The sequence below is a fragment of the Camelus bactrianus genome, chromosome 2 (genome assembly GCF_048773025.1).
Source record: "Camelus bactrianus isolate YW-2024 breed Bactrian camel chromosome 2, ASM4877302v1, whole genome shotgun sequence".
In the NCBI taxonomy this organism is placed as follows: Eukaryota; Metazoa; Chordata; class Mammalia; order Artiodactyla; family Camelidae; genus Camelus; species Camelus bactrianus.
In genome coordinates this window covers 65,586,688-65,610,271 of record NC_133540.1, presented here as the reverse complement: position 1 = coordinate 65,610,271, position 23,584 = coordinate 65,586,688, and the positions used below count along the sequence as shown (strand labels likewise).

Here is a 23,584-nt window from a genome sequence, read left to right as displayed (position 1 = left end):
TTAAGTCCGTATGGTTTGCTCTCTTTCAGTTTTTCTGTCCGGCTATTTTCTCCTAGATAACACCATGTGTCTGCTTTAGTCTACAGGTGTGAATTGTACTGGAAATCTGGGTAATAATACATGTATTAGGTTGACATACATTATTTTGCTTGAGAAATACTAATTTAAATTTCAGCATCAAGATAACATTGGCTTTACTTTTAGGACCTGTGTTTTTGAAATTTATGTTCTTTTTTCATTTTCTTGATTTTAAAAAATTGTTTTTTATTGAAGTGTAGTTGATTTACAATGTTAATTTCAAGTGTACCGCAAAATGATTCAGTTATACATATACATACATATGTATATATTTTTTTCAGATTCTTTTCCGTCATGTTATTATAAGAAATTGAATATAGTTCCCTGTGCTATATAGCAGGTCCTTGTTGTTTATCTATTTTATATATAGTAATGTGTATCTGTTAATCCCAAACTCATATAAGGAATTTTAAAATCATATTTGACTTGTAATAAGGAGAATCTAACACAAGAGATGCTTAAGAAAGTTGCATCAGTACCAGAGTATAAGTGAAGAGAAGAGATCTTCATTCCAACCATAGCCTTAAGTGAGAAACACTGGCCAGAACCAAGCAGAATGAGTGTGAAGAATATGGGCTGTTTTGTAATTGGTCTTGGAATTATCCATGTGAGATTCATTTTGTATCTTTTGGGAAGTTAAATTTTAGGGAGTAAGCAACAAATGTGGATATTAATTATATGAGGAATTTAAGATGTATTTACAACAGATTGACTTGAAAGGGAGAGTATATAGAGGATTAAATTGTGCAGGGAAGAGGATTAAGCAACTTTACCCTTTGAAATTATGATTTGACTTACAGTATTATTTTATCTAATGCACACAGCAAAAGCTTCTTGTGTGATCACTTTGTTTTCAGAAATAGAATATGGGGTAAGTGACTTTTTGACAAAGTTAACATTTACTAAAAAATACGCTACAGAATACTAGTACTGTGGCACACTATTTGGTTATGTTTTTAAAAAATGTTTTTATAGTCAAATTATTTGGATATGCATAAACTTTTTAAATGTCAAATGGATATCTTTATGTTAGGATTACCGAGATTAAAAAAAATGTTATTGTGCATTATAAAACCCCTAGGAGGATAGTATTTTCTAAAACAACTGCCCAAGTAACTCCATTTTCAGGGATCATTTTATAGACCAGTGCTTCATAGGAATTCTGTACCCATGACAATGAGGGTAATCTGGGATGAACTTAATTAATATCCGGATTCATTTAAGTGACTTCTGAGATAATATTAAAGAGCCCATGGAGAGATTGTGAGGAGCCTAAACCAATGGCCCTAGAGGGATGTGTCAAAGTAGTGGTAAAGACTGGAAAAGAAGGTTCTTAAGGTTTGCTCAGATTCTTCCAAATGCCTCCCTTGGAGTGAAAAGCAATACCCCAGAATACAATTAAGTTTAAATGCAAAGCCCAAGGGAAAAAATAAAGATGTGAAGGAATGTAGGCTAAATGCCTGAACAATTCAGAGAAGGTAAGATTGCATCTCCTCCAGTACTCATTCCTAAGGAAGAGGACCTCAGATAATGAAACCAGACTATCATGGGATCCCCAAAGATTCTGAAGAGAACAAAATGGTGGTGGGGAAGGAATGCAGGTGGAGTAGGGCCAGAGCTTTCAGCGGAGACAAGAAGAGGAGAAAGTTTCATTTCTACGTAAACTTTATATGTCCCTTTCGTTTCCATATTATTTAGAGGGTGGATTAAAGTAGGAATTAAGGGCCCCTTGGAATTGTGTGTTTAGCAATTTCCTACACCTTGCAAGACCATCTAGGACTTGGGTTTAATCCCAGGAAAGTAGGCTGGAGAGGACCACTGAGAGCTCCTTGCTGGCTATGCCTGGTCTAGTAGGGTGTCTAGGTGTCTCCAGATGTATCGATCTTCTAGCCCAGTTCACCAAGGTAAGTTCATATAGGAACCTGGGACTGATTCCAGGTCAGGAATAAACTTAGACTTGCACTTAGAGTGGCTTTTTGCATTATATACCCCAAATCAAGTGGGTTGGGGGATTTGGTGATTCAGAGCAAGGTAGTAATTTGGGCTTTCTTTTTTAATCCCTTTGTTCTTTCTTAGAGACTTCACTAACAGATAGATGTTGACTTTCTACTTCCTTAAAGTCTATTTTAATGGTGTTTCCTGGAGCCAGAGCAAATCCTGGTAGGAGTTGCTTCTTTATTTTCTCAGATCTGTTTACTTATTTACCTATCAGGTCCGACACATGAAAAATCAGCATAATGCTTACGGGGATGTTAAAAGCTTCTCAAACATTTGAGCTGCCCCGTTTGAAAACTGTAGTTCACAGTTGCCAATGAAGTTATTCCCAGCTCAGGAGGTGAGTGAAAAAGAGTAGCTTTGTTTGTTATCCAGTTGTAGAATACACAGTTTTTATTTTACTATGAATATGATATGTTTATGATAAACAAAATAATGACTTATTGCAGGAAACTTTAACTGTGCTACTAAAGCCCTAAGGGCTCCGTGGGGAAGCCTCACAGACAGTCTTTACTGGTAAGAGAGAGAAATGGGGAGAGGCGGGTAGAAGTCCACCCTCACACATCACCACCACACTGCTTCCAACCGGGCAGGGTTCAATGTCTGTTTGCTATATGCACACTCTGGACTTTCTCAAGAGACCTTAGGAGACCTTAGGAGGAAACATCTCTGCTAATTACAAACAATTTTAGTCAACAATTGCCTTAATAATGAGAGTTCTAAAATCAGACCTTGCCTGTCCACACAAGATGAACAACATCAGAGTAGACAGCAGATCTATTGTTATTGTGAAATTCGTGTGCTAATAGTATTTCTACGCTCTGCTTAAGAGCATCACTTTTCACCTGGACTTATTTACTCTTTTATAAACACAATTCTAACAAATTTGGTGTGTGTGTGTGTGTGTGTGTGTGTGTGTGTGTGTGTGTGTGTGTATGTGTTTTCCACTTAAAGGAGCAACTTCAAAGAAATAACCATTCATAGCAGGCTGGCAATCTCACCAAAAGTATAGCCTAAAAGCGGGGAAAGAACAAGAACATGTACCAAAAAAGGTAAAAAAGGCAAAAATTACAGAATTCTGTGACTATTTTGTGTAGGAAGAAAAAAATGCCATGTAAGGCTCATTAATACCTGAGGGGCTTACTATTTAATAGCCAAGTGTAGTAATTGAGACTAAAATAATAATACGGAATGCTTAAGAAATAGGTGATTGTGAACTTGTTCATTGGGGAAAAAAATTGAAATTAAAGGACCAGCTTTCAAATTCCAAATTGTTATTATGAATTTTGTGCTTTTTTGTTAAGTCATTTAACCTCTCTGAAACTGAGTTTTCCTATTTTAAAATAATGATTTTAAAATAATCTTAAAAAAATGATAATACAGTCTGAGGTGTGGGCAAGATGATGAAGTAGGAAGACCCTGAGCTCACTTCTGCTCATAGTACAGCAAAATTACAACTATTTACAGAGAAACTATCTGTGAAAATTACCTGAAGACTAGCAGAAAAGATTTTCCACAACTAAAGATACAAAGAAGGAAGCACAACAGGCGCGGTAGGAGGGGTGGAGATGCAATACAGTCAAGACCCCCAGCCCCAAGGATAATCACAGTTCCAGAGGTTCTCCCCAGGGAGCAAGTCTGACTTCCACGTCGGGCTCCCCCGCCTGCGGGTCCTGCACTCCCAGAACCGTGAGCCCCCAGAGCACCTGGCTTTGAAGGCCAGCTGGGCTTGTGCAAGGGAGAGCCAGAAGGCTGTAGGAAACACACTCTACTCTTAGAGGGCACATGTAAAATTTCACAGCACAGGGGCAGTAATTTGAAAGGCACCTGGGTCAGACCCACTTGCTGATCTTGGAGAGCCTCACAGAGAGGCAAGAAGCAACGGGACCTTCCTCTGGGAACACTGATGCTGGCAGCAAACATTTTGGGGAGCTCATTCTGCCTTGTCTGCCACGAGGACACTGGTGCTGCCAAGCACAATTTTGGAGTCCTCCCTCTAGCCTTTAAGTGTCAAGGGCTTGCCCACTCACCATCGGGCAGGAACCAACCCCCAGACCCTTGGAGCTCTGCAGCCAGCTGCTCTGGGACCCCATCCCACCTACCAACAGCCTGTCACCAGCCCTGGGAATCCCCAGGTTGTACAGCCAGCCACACCTGGACCTGGTCTTGCCGACCAGCAGGCAGGCACTAGCCCTGGGACCCTCTGTGTCACACAACCAGTCATAATGGAACCTGGCTTTACCCACCAGCAGGCCAGGCAGGCACCACACGAGTTAGGGCCTGGCAGCCAACCCGGCTGGGGGCCAGCTCCGCCTGCCGGTGCGCCCACAGTGGTAAGCTCCACCACAACAGAGGGGCCTACACAGTCAACACTGGGGTACCCTTACAGCATGACAGCCCTGGTGAGCAGAGGTGGGTGTGCCGCTGAGCCCCACAGCACGTCTCCTATATAAGGCCACTTCTCAAAGATTGGGAAACATAACCAACCTACATAAATAATGCACAGAAATAAACAGAGAATTAGGCAAAATGAAGAGAGAAAGGAATGTGTTCCAAAAGAAGGAACAAGACAAAACCATAGAAGAACAAAATAAAATGTAGATAAGCAACATACACGACAAAGAGCTCAAGGTAACAATTACAAGGATGCTCAATGAACCTGGAAGAAGAATGAATGAACACAGTGAGAAGTTTAACAAAGAGTTAGAAAATAAGAAGATGAGTCAAACAGAGCTGAAGAACACAAGAACTGAAATAAAAAAGACACTAGAAGGAATCGCCAGTAAATTAGATGATTCAGCGAAAGGGGCCAGAGAGCTGAAAGACAAAGCAGTGAAAATCACCCAAGTTGAACACAAAAAGGAAAAAAGAATCTTAAAAAATGAAGACAGCTTAAGAGACCTTTAGGACAAGATCAAGCAGACAAACATTCACATTATAGGTGTCCTAGAAGGAGAAGCAAGAGAGAAAGAAGCAGAGAATGCCTTTGGAGAAATAGTAGCTGAAAACTTCCCTAACCTGGGAAAGGAAACATATATTCAGGTCCAGGAAGTACAGAGAATCCCAAACAAGATGAACTTGAAGAGGTTTACACCAAGAAACATTATAATTAAAATGGCAAATATTAAAGATAAGGAGAGAATCTTAAAAGCATCAAAAGAAAAGCAACTAGTTATGTAGAAGAGAACTCCCATAAGCCTATGAGCTGACTTTTCAGCAGAATTTTTGTAGGCCAGAAGAGAGTGACATGATATATTCAAGGTAATGAAAGGAAAAAAAAAATCTACATCCAAGAATAATCTAACTGGCAAACCCATCATTCTGATTTGAAGAAGAGGTAGTTTTACAGACAAGCAGAAGCAAAGAGTTCAGCACCACTAAACCAGCGCTACAAGACGGGACTTCTTTCTCTAAGTGAAGTAGAAAAGACCACAGCCAGAAATAGGAGAATTATGAAAGTAGAAATCTCCTTGGTAAAGGCAAGCATACCCACGGGGCACTGCTTGCCACAAAGGCCCCATTGTTAATGCGTTCTCGTGAAGGGTGGGGTGCAACGCTGCCACAGAAACCTCCTTTTCTGTGAGACCACAGGGTGTGGTCTGATCACAAAAGCCCGACTGCTAATCAGCTCTGTGAGCCGGCATAACAGGGGGCAGGTGATACCGCAGAGGGCACTTCCCGGAGGACAGCTCCTGTGGGGGAACACCCAGCGGCCCCTCTCCCCGCAGAAGCCCTCTAGTCCTGCCTACCACAGATCCCAACTCAGAAACGGACCTGGGGGCTTCTACTCTGACAGCTGGGGAGCAGACCTGGCCCCTGACAGAGCTGTGACAGCCACAGAGCAAAGAGGAGGCCCCACGCAACCTCCAGTGCAGGCTCTGGTCACAACACCAGTCACAGCCCCCGTCAAGGGGATAGCAGCCAGCACACATGGAGGAAAGTCGTGGCAGGCATTCAGACTGAAAACAGCTCTCACAACAAAATAGATGCACACAGTCTATTCAGGGACGTTTCCACGAACAAACAGCTCCTCGAGATCACAGTAGGTAACTGTTACTCCTAAATTCATAGAGTTAGAGAAATACAAGTGAAATGAAGAAGCTAAGGAACCACTCCCAAGTAAAAGAAGAAGAGAACTCTTCTGGAAGAACAAACAACAAACTAGACCTCTATGTCTACCAGATCTTGAGTTCAGAAAGGAGATGACAGAGGCAAACATACAGGAAAAGTAGATCAACCACTTATAAAGCTAGTAGGAAGGTTAAAAGACAAAGTAGTAAAATCATTATACCAACAATAGGTATTTAAGGGATACCCCAAACAAAAAGATGTAAAAGTTGATGTCAAAAACATTAAATATATATATATATACACACATATATATATATATATATATATATATATATTTATGTTGTTATATAAAAACTTCCTGGTAATCACAAACCAAACATCTATAATAGTTACAAACAAACAAAAGAAAAAAAATCCAAACAAAACACCAAATATTGTCATCAAATCATAAGGAAAAGAGCAAAAGAAGAAGAAAAAAAACAAAAAAGAACCAGAAAACAATTAACAAAATGAAAATACATACACACCTATCAATAATTACTTTAAATGTAAATGAACTAAATGTTCCACTCAAAAGACATAGAGTGGCTGATTGGATTAAAAAACAAAAATAATAAGACCAACATTTATGCTGCCTACAAGAGATTCACTTCAGATTTAAAGACACATATAGATTGAAAATGAGAGAACGGAAAAAGTATTCAATGTAAATGCAAATGAAAAGAAAGCTGGTGTAGCAATACTCGTAACAGACAAAGACCGTAGCAAAAGATGAAGAAGGACTTTACATAATGATTAAGGGATCAATCCACAAAAAGATAAAATAATTGTAAATATATATGCACTCAATATAGGAGCACCAAAATATATAAAGCAAATATTATCAAATGTAAAGGAGAAACTGACAGCAACACAATAGTAGAGTACTTTAACACCCCAAATGCATCAACTACCAAAACTGAGTCAGGAAGAAATAGGAAATCTAAACGGAAACAAACAGACTGCTAAATATTTCTCCAACAAAGATGTGTTTATTTGGGATCAGAAGAGAATTGCAATTCAAGGTCTGCAAACATGCAAGTTCCCCCATGACAAGGGAAGAAGAACACTTTTATAGAGGGGGAAAAAGAAGTTGGGAGGGCAACAATGAACAAAGAGTCCATGGCTTTGTATTGGCTGACTCCTTGCCAGGAAAGAAAAGGAGTCTTCTTTCTATTGAGCTCAGCTATTGTCCCACTGTTGTCCCAAGGTGTGAGAGCTCCCCCTCTTGGTGCATCAACTCTATTTAACTGAGGTTTCTGTTTATTAATTTTTGAAAATACTCAAGAGAAATGAAAACACATGGGTACCTGAAAACTTGTACATGAATGTTCTTAGCAGCATTATTTACAACAGGCAAAAAAACAGAAACAACTCAAATGTCCATCAATTAAGAAACAGATAAGTAAAATGTGGTATAGCCACACAATGAAATATTATTCAGTCATAAAAAAGAATGAACTACAGATACATGTTATAGCATGGTTGAACCTAAAAACATTATGCTAAGTGAAAGAAGCCAGACACAAAAGATCACATATCATATGATTCTATTTATGTGAAATCTCTAGAATAGGTAAATAAATCTATAGAGACACAAAGTAGGCTAGTGGTTTCTAAGAATTGGGGGGAAGGGTAAATGGGGAGGGACTGGTGATAGATGCAGGGTTTCTTCTTGGGGGGATGAAAATGTTCTGGAATTAGATAGCGGTGATGGTTGCACAATCTTGTGAATATACTAAAACCCACTGAATCATATACTTTAAAAAGGTGACTATTATGGTATGTGAACTATACACATTAAAAAAAGGTGGCAAAACAAAGCATTACTCATCTTCATCTTTAACTGTTGTGGTTAATGAAGAAACTATTGTTGGTGGTTTTGGAGGTGTTTTTAAGGATTCCTTGTTGGTAGTTCCTAGTTTGATAAGATAGATGACATTATTATTAATTGCAGTTTCATCTCCCCTATCATGGAATAAATAAAAGTAAGTCAAACCTAAAGGTGGGTAAGCCTTTGTCTTTAATTTTGCCATTTTCTAGCTTCTTTTGGTCAAAGTGAGGAACGTAAGTATATAAGGGCTGAATGCTTGGGTGGCTCTATGAAAACACATACACACACACACATTTTTGTATAGTAGACCCAAAAGCAAATTTTCACTGCATATTGTTACCTGGGTATCTTTAAATATGCAAAAAAATTGTAAAAAATGAATGAGTTAAAATAATTTTATTTTTCAATGACCTGATCAATAGGACATAGGAGTAATGTGCCTTCTTTTTTCAAAATTAATTTCATTTTGTTGACTTAGTTATGACCTGAAACTTCCAAATAAACATAAATCATAAAAGAACTTACAAACTCCTGTAATTAATTAATTTTTTCACTTATGAAACAATTGAGTTCCCACTCTGTACAAGGCCCTCTACTGGACTCTTAAGGGAAGTATCTAACTCTTAGTCATCTTTTTATTCTGAGTCATATGAAGAGTCATTCCTGGCATACGGTGAGCATGTAGTAAACATTGTTTCAGATGAGGTGGCACTCACACAGGACAGGAGGACCAACACAAGGACAGAGATCTACTTTAAGTAGTGAACACAACTTACCAGTTTGATACCCATAATAGCATTCCCCTTTTTCTTAACACACGTTAGCATGTCCCTTTGTGATTAGGGGCAAGGGTGCCATTTTTACTATGTGGCATATATAGAATCTTGGTTCTTATATATATGCATGAGGGAGGAACTATCTGGATCTGCACGGTTTACCTAATACTTTCAAACCCTAGTCTAGAGGAGCGTTTTCAAGGGTAAGCTGGCTGGAACTGGATGTCAGAATAAACTAAAGATCGTAAGAGGAAGATAAGAACTTTGGAGGACTGTTGAGGACAAATGCTTCTAAGCAGGTGGTGAAGGTTTTGTCTACTGCTCACTCTTCTGTCCTCACTGCTTTTAGGGATTATAGGTTATTACAGCAATGGAAAGGTGCTGTAATAAGCAGATTCTATGAATTATAATGTGGAGGGTATCAAAACACTTGAGATTTCCTAAAAGTTTTCTACACCCAAATGTGATTGTATTGTAAAAGAAGAAATCAACAAAGGAATCATTATCCTTAAAAGCTTAGGTTTGAGATTTTTGCATTGCCCGCTCACATGATCCCAACATCTTAAGGTAAATACGTTAATGGTATAAATGAAGTGTCCCCTCCACCCAGACATGGTGCTTTTGTTTTCACTTCATCACTACTCTTGGGTTCTTGGTACCAGTAACAGACTTAATTGAATTTTTACAATCACCCTGCCATGAGTTTTACTGGCATACGTGTCCTATATTTCTTAAAAATTCAAGACACAGAGATGATTACAGGAAATAATTAGGACACATAATGGTAAATAGAAAAAAATGTCAGATGTGTAGAATCTTTGAGTTTCTGAAGCCCTTGACCCTTTTCTTTTAGACCTTGGTCTAAAAGATCCTGACTTCATGTTTGATATAGGGAAGAGATGTAACAAAGTTGAGCTTTGGCACAAGTATTCAGCTCAAGTCTTGTATTTGGCTTCAGTTTCAGCTTCGGTCTTTAGAAAACGGAATAGCTAAGTGGCTATACATTTCTGGTGCTCCTGAACTTGTGTGTGAACAGTGATCTTGTGATGTTGCTGATGATCTCTAGATCCAATCAGTGTAACAGTATTGAGAACATAAACAGGACACAATTTATTTTGAATTTGTTATTAATGTATGAATATTCACTTTCAAATACGGGCAAGCATTCCACATATAATTTTTAGTGAAATTCTTCTTATGTGCTAAATATGTTAAAATTCTATAGTATAAATGCATCCTTATTATTGCAAAATTAGAATGTTGCAGTAACTATTGAAATTTGTGAGTTCTGTTAATTTTATGCACAAAACAATGATTAAATACTATAAAGTAGTTAATGAAAGAAATAGACTGAATTTAATATGAACATTAAGAAATGCTATGGCTATATAAATCTTTAGGGGTATTATATCATTTTGAGTCAACAAATATTTATAAAAGATTAAATTAAAAGAATATTATAATTCTACTCTCTATAAGATTGTCTAGTAAGCTATCATTCATAACACTTTCCAATATAATCTTTTAGAGCTATATTTAATTCCATTTTAGGACACAAGGGTTTTAAGAATGTCTAATTTGTAAACATTTCATATCATTAGAAGATAAACTAAAAGTAAAATGTCAACTTTATCACTTCAACATTCTATGAAAAGGAAAAACCAAAAAAAAGTCATGTACAAAGATATCCCAGGTAGTTCATCTTCAATTCAAACTTAACAAAGAATATAAAGATAGTGGATAAAAGAAGAAAGACATGAGAAAAATGAGGTCCCTAAACTTATTTTTCCCCCATGAATCATATAAGAAAATTTATAAGAATGTCTTTTAAAAGTCTGTTCTTTGTAGTCTTCTCTTAGTTAACTGGCACCCTGTATGGGAGAGATGGCCAAAAATACCTGGCCGCTCTACTGACCTCAGCTGAAATTGAGTATCTATTTAGTATCAAAATTCTGAAGTATCAGTGCTGAGAAAGTTTTATTTCTGCGTTATAATTCAGCTCATTAAATTTTTTTGACTGTTCATTGTTTTAAAAATTGAGCTGAATCATAATTACATTTCAAGAATGACATTTTAGGTTTATTGCTAAATCTTTGAAGTCCATTTCATGATGATGATATTCAGTGTCTGCCAAATGTTGATTTCAACTCTGGCTACTTGGCCTTAGAACAAAATGGGAAGAGCACTTGATACACATCTAGAAAGAGATCAAGTCCCATCTCTCTAATTGGGTGAACCTTTGAAATCAAGCTCTGCTCTGGGCAAAGCTCTGTCAGTCACCTCTGCCACTGTGACTGCGCTGCTGTGAGAAGTCCCATCTCAGCCGCACATTTTCTACTTTTCTGACGGTAGAATTTCTGCCATCGTCAGAAGGAAGAAAATGTACATGTTTTAGATAGACATAAGCACTAGTTAATCAAATGTCTTTTGATCCTTAAAATCTGAGTGGGAAACCTTAAAATGAAAATAAAGAAGCTTCTCCACGTTGTATTTTGGAGGGGGGGCATAGTAAATCATTTGATTGTCTCTTAAATGATCATGGTGGCCATGAGCAAGGGGCAATAAAGAATCATTTCACTATAGGTATACTTTTTGTGGTATTATTGCACAGTCTAAAAGTGGTGATCTTGGAGGATGAGACAATGTATAAAACTCCCCCAAATGTAAACTCCTCACAAGCTTGAAGCCAGAAAGCCATATATAGTGATATACTGCTTAGAATATGAGTGTTTGAGACATATTTCCATGTTCTTCCTTACCTGTGCTTTAATCATAGTCTTTAGGAACCTGGGCAATATCCTTATACAAAACCCAACTCACCTACACTCTTCATACACAAATGGTGATCAAGTAAGCCAGATAAAAAGTAGTTCCTTTCTCTCCTCTCTCCTCCTGCTTGTTCCTCTATTTTCCTACAAGCACAGCGGACCCCCAGCTGCCGGGCTCCACACCCCACTTCCACCACGTTGGACCTGTCTCTCCTCCTGGACCGCAGTCGCTCGTGGGCATCAGAGCCTGCCCTTTGTCCCCTTTATCTTCATCTGTCCTCCACCATCGATTGCTCTCTCAGCTAGTTTCCTGAGACCCCAGAACGTCCTCATTTCCTTCCCTTCACCCCGCTCCCACTGCTATATTCATGGTTACCAGATTTTAACCCTTAAAACCTTCAGAAATGGAGTTTAAATGATATTAATGCATTACTATTACTTTGGGAGATTTGATAACAACATTGTAGCTTTGTAATAAATTGACCTTATTTGTTGTGATGCACTCTTAGTGTGCAGAGGTAAAATGGCAAAAATCTGAATTCCCTTCAAAATATTTGAAAAGGAAATAAGAAGAGAGAGAAAGGAAAAAAGGAAGAATGGACGCAAGCAAGGAAAGAAGTAAAAAAGGAAGGAGAAAGAAAGGAAAGGAGGAAGGGAGAAGGAAAGAAAGAAGAAAAAAGGGAGGAAGGGAGGAAGGAAAGAAGGAGAAAGAAAAAGAAAAATGAAGCAAAGGGGGTAAAATCTTGATAAGTATTGATTCTGAGAGATGGGCATGGAAATGAATTCCAGTACTCTCTGCTGGTGGGTACATCTGGACGTTTTTATAACAAAAATAATAAAAGAAAATCTGCTCTGACCTATTACAATTTTTACAATTGAATTTGAATAATTTGAAACTCATCTGGAGAACTTTTGAATAATACAGACAGACCAGAGTTTAGTTTTTATTAATTAACATTTTATTAATTAACTACTTTTAAAGTAGTAAAAGTGCCCCCCAAAATGAATTAGGAGAAACATGTGTGTGTGTGTACATGATTTTGAATGCACACTTGTTTCAGAGAAAGGTGCTTCAGTGCCCCACTGCAGGAGCCACCCGTGGTCAAGCTGATAGAAAGTCTCCCCAGTTATCTTTTACATGAGTAGGTATAGAGTTTCCCTTCCAAGTCAGAGCAGTATAATGCACTTCTGGTACCAAAAATGACAATTCCAAATTCATTCACCGAGCCCGAGCCCCCCACCTCTGCCCTTTCCTGGTCACTGAACATAGTGATTAGGACTTGTGTTATTATTTGGACAATGTTATTCACCATAGATCACTGTAGGCAGGACTAGAGATCTTCCCACTGAGAAAACATAATTTCCAAGTAGTTAATATAAAAATTGTTGAACTTCAACCCTTTGGGTGTTCATGCAGGGTCAGCACCTGCCTTCTCTGTATTGGTACTTTTGGGAACATATGATTGATTGCCAAGTAATATACTTTTACCAGATTAGTGCAATTTTATGCCAAGGACTCAACTGGCAACTCACAAAAAGAGAGGGAGAGAAGGAGAGAGAGAGAAAGAGGGAGCAAATAGTTACACCTTGTAAAAGCACTAGAATACCACCACTTAAACTCTCGGAATATAGGGCTTAGACAATTTTTTTAAATAAAATATAAAACACAGTATGCACGGTGTTGGCTAGAGGCCTCGTGGGCCCTGGTTTCCTGATTGTGTCATTTGGACTTTCTCTTGGTTGGCAACAAAATGTGTACCACATTCTGAGAATAAAATCCCCTGTGCTGCCCTCACTGTGTACTGCTTTCTGCTGGTTTGGTAGAGAAGTTCTAAGGAGAATTGGTTTGTCTTCACGTTAGAATTAGACATTTCAGAAATAATGGACTCTATTCATAACACCGTTTTTCTCCATGAATCACCATCCCATTTGAGTCCAGTGAGCTAGCCCTCATCAGTCATCTGCATGTCTTAGAACAAAAGTTAAATGAAGAATAGAGAGGCAAGGAAGTCAGCAGTGGGAATGTCAGTTCATTAGGGTGTTTGTTTTTCAGATCTTTCTGTGACCTCAGCTGCTAACCAGGTCTCTGCCCATAGGCAATCCATAAACACTTCTGTTGCCCCCCTCCGCTGATTACTAGACCTGAATGATATGCCTCATTTTATGTGTTGCAGGATTGACAATGCAGTTTGCACAGAATTGATAACCCCTGAAGTTTTTAATTGACTGATCCTAATGGCTCATTGTATTTTCATGGATAATAAGGCCATCCCTTTAATACCAAGGGCCATAAAATATGATACAGTTGTCACTCAGTCCAGTAGCAATCATGATGACATTGCTACTGAGGTTTATAAATTAAATCTATTATCAGCCTAATGTAACTAATAAAATCAGTCTGTTATTAATAAAGTTTCACCTTATTAGCTGTGCTGCTTAAGTGGAGAACTGGAATATTTAGAAAGGTATTTTTATGACTGAGGAATGATCATTTTTTTCTCTAAAAATAAACTTTGTATATGTAACATTCACACTACGATCATTTTCAAACAGGAAGTAATCCAAAGGGATGTAATCAAAGAAACCCACTGTGATCTCAGGGTTTTGTAGTCAACACAAAATAACACATGAATTTCAAAATAGTGAAATAGCACAGACCATCCAAACAACAGATAAAAGATCCCAAATTATTTTCCTATGATTAAATAATAAAGGTGCTACTAACTTTATTTGCTAAATTTAGAGTAAATTTCATGAAGAATTAATCCTACCTTTAGGAGTCGTTCCACCTGTTGATTTCCCAGCAGGACTTGTCAATGTCACCTCACGTGATGTTGGCATGGGTGTAGAGGTTACTGTAGAGGTTATTGTAGAGTTTGTCGATGGTGATGAAGCAGGAGGTTCTGTATTTTTGATTTGGGGAAAAAAGTAAATTGCGTTAAAGTAGTTACATTAAAATTTACATTTATTTTGCCAATCAACAGACTAGACTAGTATAAAGTAAACTGTATATATACTGCTGCAGCAGGGTATGGGTTTGGAATTAATTTTCTTTTCTTCTTTTTAATTTTTTAATTGAAGTATAATTGATTTACAATGGAGTTATTTTTCTAATTATAATGAATTCAGCCTTGAGTTCAGTATTCATTCACTAAATCCATCTACTTCTCACCAATGGCATGAATTTTCAAGATGGCTGGCAGGAGCCATGTGTGGTTCCGTAGTAAAATAATATCTGACAGAACTGGGGAGGAGTAAACGTGTAAATGTGAAATTTAACAATATTCTTAAGCCAACTAAATGAACATTGTCAGATGAAATAATTAAATAGGCATTTTCTAGGCAGTGGATATTCTGCTAAATGTTTTTGTAGTATGTTAATTTAAAGTTACTAAGTACTAAAATGTCATATTAGTACATCTCTTCTTGGTATATAGCATTTTCCTCTTTCTCTCTCCTGTCTGCTCTCTCTCTACACATATGTATATGTATACATACATATATACTACTTATATATATACATATTCCAAAAAGACAATAAATTTTAAAGAAATTCAACAATTGCAACATATCTTCATTTTTGGCTATGGAGCCACCATAAATCTGTGTTTTCAAATGATTTATTTCTCTCAATTGTAATAATCAAAAACACAGAAGTAAAGGTGATACATTTTATACATTGTTATGTATATCATATATTTATTTTTAATAATTTTTGGCAATAGAAAGTCAACATCTTAGAATTTTTAAAAAATTATTATAATTCTTAAAATTTCCATTGCAATATTATTTTTTTCAAAGTGCAGTACATAGGACTTAATACTCAGTGATCGGTGGAAAGATTTGTTTCACACAATATTACTGTAACTTATTGGTATTGTATAATCTTTTTAATCCTGTATTTGTTGGACTTGTCTCTGTATACTCACTGTTAAGTTGAAGATCAAAAAACAGCAAACAAATGTCTACAAAGAATGTGGAAAAGTATTCCTGTTCATGGGAAGCATTATTTTTATGATGTTACTTCATCTGTATACAGAACAGTTGACCCTTGAATACCTTGAGGGTTGGGGGTGCAGACCCTCCACATATTCGAAAATCTGAGGATAACTTATAGTCAGCCCTTCCTATTAAAAGTTTCTATGCATCCAAAGATTCAACCAACTTCAGACTGTGGAGCAGTAGTATACACTATCGAAACAATCCATGTGTAAGTGGACCCAAGCAGTTCAAACCCACGTTGTTCAAGGGTCAACTGTATGTAGAGTCAGTACGACATTAGTTAAGAGGATGGACTTTGAGTAACAAAGACTTACTTTCAAATCCCAAACTGGGTATGTCATTACAGTAAATGTATGTCATTAATATGACTTCTCAAATTTAAATTTCATCCAAAATTTTGAATCTGAGAAAAGGCAATAAGCTGGCAAGTCAATGAAAAGCCGTATTTCAGATGTCATGAGCTAGAGTGTACTTCCTGTTTCATTTTACAGACTTGACAGGCTTGGAAGCATTAGCGCTGACTTTGTTTATTATAGGCAGTACAAGAAATTGCTTGAGGTATTCAGCGCATACAGAGTGTTCAGCACAGACGGGAATGACAGAACTGCCTTTTCACAGGCTTTACGGAAATCAAGTCAAAAGCTTTTTTCACCTCGAGATACAATTCACACCTTGGTCTTACTTTCCTCCACTCCCCCAGCGCACCCCCCGCCCCCAGCAATATGCAGCAGGGAAAGGAACACAGCATGCACGAGGTTACCTTTGCTCTGTTAGGCATTTTGTTCTCATTATCTTTCCTTTTGGCCTAGTGTCCATGATGTAACACTAATTTCTAAGGTTAAATTGAGGTTGAGGGAGTAGATACTCAAAGAAGCATATCCCACTTGGACTGAAACTCTAACCTGCAAATAACTTGAATGATCTCTATCTGTTGACTTGCTTAATAGCAACAACCTTAATTTCTGAGCATAATCAACATTTCCAGAGATATTTATCGTATTTCTTGCCTCCTTCTCTTACTTCCTTATTTCCTTCTTTCTTGCCTGTTTTTGCTTCCACACACACTTATTGGGTAACTAATATAAAAAGCACAGTTAGATACTGTAAAAGACGCTATGTTGTACCACATCACATCACCCTTGCCCAGCTTTGCCTCTGGAAGGGAACATAATGCCTGCACACAATCAAAAGTAAAGAATATCCTGTATGAGTTGTGCAGACCAGTGTTTTTCAAACTCCAGGCCATGATGCAAGTAAAGAGTAATTTAAATCTATTTAATGGATTGCAGTCAGAGCTTTTGCCAAATGAAAGAGAAAAGAGACAGTATTAGAGTAATATTACAACTAATGAGGGCTAGTATTGTTTCATGAAACTTTTGTTTAGGAGAGTGTGTGTGTATTTGAATAAAATGTGTGTCAGTGCAAAATACATTTCTTATTATGATTCCAGCTAAAAAAATTTGAAAGCTAAGGGACAAAAAATAGTTGGGGCAAGAGTTGATAAGATAAAAGATGACCGCCTACTGGCATGAGCAAGGAAAACTTCATGAGAGAGTTGACATAGGAGCTGGAGCTGGAAGAGTAAGTGATGTGTACACTCAGGAAGAGGAAAAAGCCTGGGCAAAGGTCTGAAGTGGGGGAGTGAGAGGTATTTGAGAGGACTATAACCAGTTCTGTTTGGCTGGATTGCTGTATGCCATGACAGGACATGATGGACGTTGTCTGGTAAAATTCTGGAGGCCAGATCATAAAGGACCTTGAGCATCAAGCCAGGGACTTGGGACCTTATCTACAAGTCAGTGGGGAGCCCTGAGAAGTGATTAAATGGAAATTCTACTGTTGGGAAAATGATGGAGAAATGAGTGGGGCAGAGAAGGAAAAGATACCAGTTGAACTCAACCGCAACCCCCATTTTTCTGTTTACTAATGTCATCAGCCCTCCTCAAGTCATCAAGTGAGATCAGTGAGTTCACACCTGTAAAATGACTGCAGGCAAACTACGAGGTGGCAAACTTTGAGCTACTTCTGTGGTAAGATTAAGATGCACTGTAAGGCTTTTCCTCCTCACCTTCCTTCTACACATTTTGCCACTGATTTCCCTAAGTAAAATCTTAGCCCATTAGCATGCACTTAATGTCTCCATTATTAGCTCTTCAAATTGTTCAACAGAGAATTCCCTGTTTTGGCAAGGACTGGCAAACAACCCCTAAAAATACTGATTGTCACTATGTGTCAGGTAACATGTAAGTACCCTGTGGACTATCTCATTTAAGCCTAAGAAAGACCCTACAATGCTCAGTCCCTTTAAGATCATCATGTTAAGAGGACATTGAGGCTCAAAATTGGTAAGCAGCTTGCCCACATTATACACCAGGAAGTGATACAGCTGGCATTTTAGTCCAGACACCCTTGACTCCATAGTATATATCTTTAACCATCAGACATCTGGCCACAGGAAGGTAGCTCCATGCAAAGCCACGTGCCCCTGCTGCACCTGCTTTCTGCCTTTGACAGGGTATGATATTAACAGGGTGAAGTGATTAGATATACAGATGCTTTGTCCCTATGTACCTAGGATGAGGAAAGAGACAAAGCATGACCCTTTTTTTTTTTTATCAATAACAAGCATTCATTCTGTCATACACATACATAAACACAGATATAAAATGTTTTCATATTAGACTTAAAGCTTTAAAGGATGTTTTCAATCTTTTAAAACTATTTAAAATTGAAAAATAAAAATTTAGATTTACTCAGTTTGAAAAATTCTGCAGATAGGAACTTTCTCTTCTGATACGGTAGAAAAAGAATTAGTTCCTCTAACTACCACTGTTGAAAGTTTTATTGACCAGGATACAACTAACCACCAGTTACGCTTTACTGTATTATCTGTAAATTGCTTCTAGGTCTGATTTGATCTCATAATACACTATTGAGGAAAATAATTTATTCTGAATCGTTTTGTCTTCACAGGACATGGTGAAGTAGCATTTTTCCTCTCTTTATCTCCAGAATGATCAAAGATAAATTTAACAAGACCTGCGCTTCATGGCTTTGCTTGTGCCAAGCCAGATAGTGCTGCTCTTGGGATGCTGTAAGAGAAACAGATGGCATCTTGTCCTGATTCCACCCTCTACCCACACACTCCAACTGAGAGCACATGAGGGATACCATAGCACCAGTTTCCTATGTTATGAAAGGGTGAAGCATTATTGGGGTTTTAACAAAATAACTATTTTAATTGTAACAATTTCAAGAAATTGGAGAATTCACTTTATGGCTAGAAATCAAGTATCATATTTTCTCCTGTTTTCAAATGATCAAGTTATCGACTCCAACCTTCTTAGACTTGCTTTGTAATTACATTTCTAGGTAACTCACAAATAGTCTGTAAGTTAGAATTTCACTCATACTCATAATGAACAGCAACTTCTCTGGTGATCTTTTTCCCTACCTAGTCTATGTCTAAAGTCCACTGAAAATCCACTACTAAAGAAGACTGATCTTACTTTTTCTAGATCAATACAAACACTGAATGACAGTAACTTAAAATTAGAGCACTTGAGACCTGGAAGAACTTTAAAAAATATATCTTAATGTGATAGAATCCCCGCATTTTAAAGCTTAGAAAATGTATGAGTTTAATGTAGTTTCAAAAGATCATAACACCAATTAGTTAAAAGTTCCCTTGATCCCCAATTACATTTAAAAAATCTTTATTATATAAAAAACCTTTTTTGTTTCTCCTGATTCTACTATTTGAGTATGTGGAATGCCCTTTTGACAGAGACAGTGCTGAAGTTTCCCTTCGAACTATATGAGAAAATGTTTATTTTGCCAGTTTTAACCATAAACAGAATTTCAGAAGAAGGTCAAGTTCTTGAAGGGAATAGAAGGACGGTTTCTTTAGAAATATATAATTACAGTATATTCAAAATGCTAATTACAAAATTATTTTATAAGCCCTCAAAGTAACATTATTAGGTAATAATTTCATTATCGAGATCAATTGATCCATGGAATTCAAGGTAAAGTAGATAATTTTGTATTTCAATAGCTTATAACATATTATTCCTACTATTTCACATTGTCTTCATGCAAGCCACTTGTTATTTATGCCATCCCATGGGCTTTTAGAAATTTTATACAGGTTTTATGTTGAAACGAAGTAGCTGTCAATTTTCACTTATTATTTGTGGATATTAGGCCCTATGTATCCCAGCTTGTGATGAATATAGATCCACTTCTTACATTTGCATGTGATAGCAATGCGTAAATTGGGGCATTATACGTAGTGAGAAAGTCCTTTTCCACAGTACTTTGTCAGGAATTGCTAGCATTGTAATTTTCGTTCAACATATACCTTGTATCTTGTCAGCAAAGGAGTAGCAGTGAATTAGCAAAATTTAAGTTGAAAATTTCAACTTTCCCTCACACATTAAAAATAGACTAAAAAATATACATATACAACATAGTACACTACAAATTTATATATAAAAGTAAAATATATTTATATAGTAATATAATTAAAATAAATAAATAAAATACGGTACCACCTTCAAGATTCCCATCAAAACACGAGCCTTCCTGAACAGCAAGGCACCAACTCCTTTTGGTTGTCAGCGTCACATCAACACATCTTTGTGTTAATAGTGATCCTTGTCTTTTGGCACAGCAAAGGTCACTTTGCTTCATTGCCAACCAAATTAAATACAGTTAACTTTTCTCAATTAAAAAGAAAACAACAGTTACTGTGTGATGATGTATTCTCGATGACTTCTATTTTCATTGATCTAAAATTTTTGTATCTTAATTGAAATGTGTAAGTAACTTACTAGCCTATGAATTATTTACCTCAATCAACATTTATTAAGCATCCATTTCAATAAGAGCTAAGCAAAAATTAAAAATACGTTTTTCTGAGAGGAACTTAAGAGTTTATTTTGATACTCAAGCTATACATATATGAAACAACTATCAGGTTATGCTAAGGCATCATATAAAAAATGATGCTAATTAATACTATGCACAGCTGGTTCTATACAATGTTAGGTGATGTCTCTCTGTTTGTCTGGAATAATCAGAATCATCTTCTTGATTTCAAGATTTCAAGAGGAAGAAGAGAATTGAGCACAACAAGGAAAGAAAAAATATTTCACGGAAGAAAAGGAAGAAAAATATTCAAATAGAAAGGGAAAGTCAATAGTGCCAACTAAAACAGAGGCTATGTAACCCTGGGTCTGAGAGGGTCATTGATGACATTAGACACTTAAAAGCAGAATTTTTGTGGAGAGGAAAACAGGAAAATCCTATTTTCAATGTAAACATCAGAGCAAGTGGCAACTCTTGAAACAGGATTTGAAATTTATTTTTTTTTCAATTAAGGCTAACGAAAGAGTGAAGCAAGCACAAAAGTTTTGAGAATGCTTACCTTTCCACCTAGGAATTTGGGGGATACTTTAGAGGAAAATCTCATCTCTCACAGAGAGGAAAATATGCAGAGAAGTGGGAGTTAGCTGTGCTCAAAAGAGGAATCTCCTCAGGTTGCCAGCCATCTGTGAGGTGGGGAGGGCGTGCCAGGCCTGGCGGGCTGGAGCGGGGACAGGTGTCTCAGCCACCTGGCCCCTCGGGGGAGGACAGGAAGCCAGCCTTACATCGGTGAGTTTCTTAAACAGAAAACAAAAATATCTGCAAAATGAACCTGAGGCCCTGAGGTGTTTTGGCTGACAAACGGGCGGAGGCTCACAAGGCAAATTTCCTCCACTCACCCAGGTGTCAGGGTTGAGATTATGGGCCATGCACGCATTTTTCCTTCACAAGATAACTGTGATTCTTTAAAAGTCATGTTCCATAATAAAGAGCTATTCGAGACTGTGGACTCTATTATAAGGGGGCTTTTTGTATACTGTTTGAGGAGTTTCAGCTCTTTGAGGTATAAAAAGGCACAGGTTGTGTTTAATATTTTTGGAGGTGGCAACAGCAGGGGAAAGGGGCAGCCTGGCCATACCCCTGGGCTTTCAGTTGGCCACCCCGAGATCCCTCCTACCAGGATCTGCCCTGACCCCAGACAGGAGCTGTGGCTCTGCAGCTCAGAATGCATCTTCCAGGGAAACGAGATGGCACCAGCAAGCTTTACAAGCAAGTCTCTTGGGGCTTGTCTCAGCAAGGGGATCAATTTGGGGGCCCTCTCAGTCCCAGGAGGAGTAGCCAGCACTGTTCTGTCCCTTCTCTGGGTTTATGGAGGGCTTTCTAAGATACAATTTTTTTTTAGTATCCTTTTCACTATGTTTGTTACTGGTTCTAGATTTAGGGCAATGCTAGCGTTTTTTTGTTTTTTTGTTTTTTTTTTTCTTGTTTTGAGGTAAAGCAACAGTGATATGGTAAATGTATTATTATTTGGTCTCATTTTTAAAGCAGAATCACCAATTACCTTACCTTGATCATATCAGAGAACTATTTTTCCCTCTTTATTTTATTTGCATCAAATTATTTTTTAGTGTATATATTTAGTGTTCCCTGTGAATGCAAGAAAAAAACACTAAATAAATGAAAAATTATCTTGGGAAGGAATAAAGCAGGGACAGTGTAGTGTAGGGAGTAGGTGACCACAGGTCTCCAGGACCGGGTTGCCCAGTTTGAGTGCAGGCCCAATGATTTACCAGCTATGTGACCTTACGCAAATCATTTAATCTCTTTAGCTTCTGTTTTTAATATCATAGAAACATAACCTATAGAGTTTCTGTGCAGAACAAAACATTAATACATATAAAAGGTGGGGGTGTAGCTAACATCTGGGTTACACTAGAATTTATCCTGATTAAAAACTACAGTAATCAAAACAGCATGGTATTGGTACAAAAATAGACATATGGATCAATGGAACAGAATAGGGAGCCCAGAAATAAACCCACAAACGTCTGGTCAATTAATCTTTGACAAAGGAGGCAAAAACATACAATGGAGTAAAGACAGTCTCTTCAGCAAATGGTGTTGGGAAAACTGGACAGCAGCATGTAAATCAGTGAAGTTAGAACACTCCCTCACACCTTACACAAAAATAAACTCAAAATGGCTTAAACATTTAAACATAACACAAGACAATATAAATCTCTTAGAAGAAAACATAGACAAAACATTATCTGACATAAATCTCAGCAATATTTTCCTAGGGCAGTCTACCCAGGCAATAGAAATAAGAGCAAAAATAAACAAATGGGACCTAATTAAACTTATAAGCTTTTGCACAGCAAAGGAAACCATAAGTAAAACAAAAAGACAACCTACGGAATAGGAGGAAATATTTGCAAAAGATGAGACTGACAAGGGCTTAATTTCCAGAATATATAAACAGCTCATACAACTTAATAAGAAAAAAACAAACAACCCAATCCAAAAATGGGCAGAAGACCTAAACTAGCAATTCTCCAGTGAAGACATGCAAATGGCCAATAGGCACATGAAAAAAATGTTCAATATTGATAATTATCAGAGAAATGCAAATCAAAACTATAATGAGGCATCACCTCACACCAGTCAGAATGGCCATCATTTAAAAGTCCATGAACGATAAATACTGGAGAGGGTGTGAAGAAAAGGGAACCCTCCTACACTTCTGGTGGGAATGTAGTTTGGTGCAGTCATTATGGAAAACAGTATGGAGATTCCTCAAAAAGCTAAAAATAGACTTACTATGTGATCAGCAATCCCACTCCTACACATAAATCCAGAGAGAACCTTAATTCAAAAAGATACATGCACCCCGATGTACATAGCAGCAATATTTACAATAGTCAAAACATGGAAACAATCTAAATGTCCATCAACAAATGACTGGATAAATAAATTGTGGTATATTTATACAATGGAATACTACTCAGCCATAAAAATAATAAAATAATGTCATTTGCAGCAACAAGGATGGGCTTGGAGATTGTCATTCTAAGTAAAGCAAACCAGAAAGAGAAAGAAAAATACCATATGATATCACTTATATATGGATCTTAAAAAAAAAAAAAAGACAA

General features: G+C 37.3%; 1 protein-coding gene and 1 long non-coding RNA gene across 11 annotated transcripts in view; one reads left to right on the top strand and one right to left on the bottom strand.

Annotated features, from left to right (window-relative positions):
* Positions 1–23,584, top strand: part of LOC123616481 (uncharacterized) — a 126,094-nt gene that overhangs the window by 67,481 nt on the left and 35,029 nt on the right. The gene's annotated exons all lie outside the window — the stretch shown is intronic.
* The window catches only part of EMCN (endomucin), a 90,867-nt gene that overhangs the window by 42,866 nt on the left and 24,417 nt on the right, over positions 1–23,584 (bottom strand). For all 10 annotated transcript variants that reach the window (XM_045515738.2, XM_045515734.2, XM_045515732.2 and 7 more), the window contains one exon: positions 14,333–14,464. In XM_045515738.2, the coding sequence (XP_045371694.2) occupies positions 14,333–14,402 (70 nt within the window). In that variant the 5' untranslated portion in view covers positions 14,403–14,464. The remainder of the gene's footprint in view (positions 1–14,332; positions 14,465–23,584) is intronic.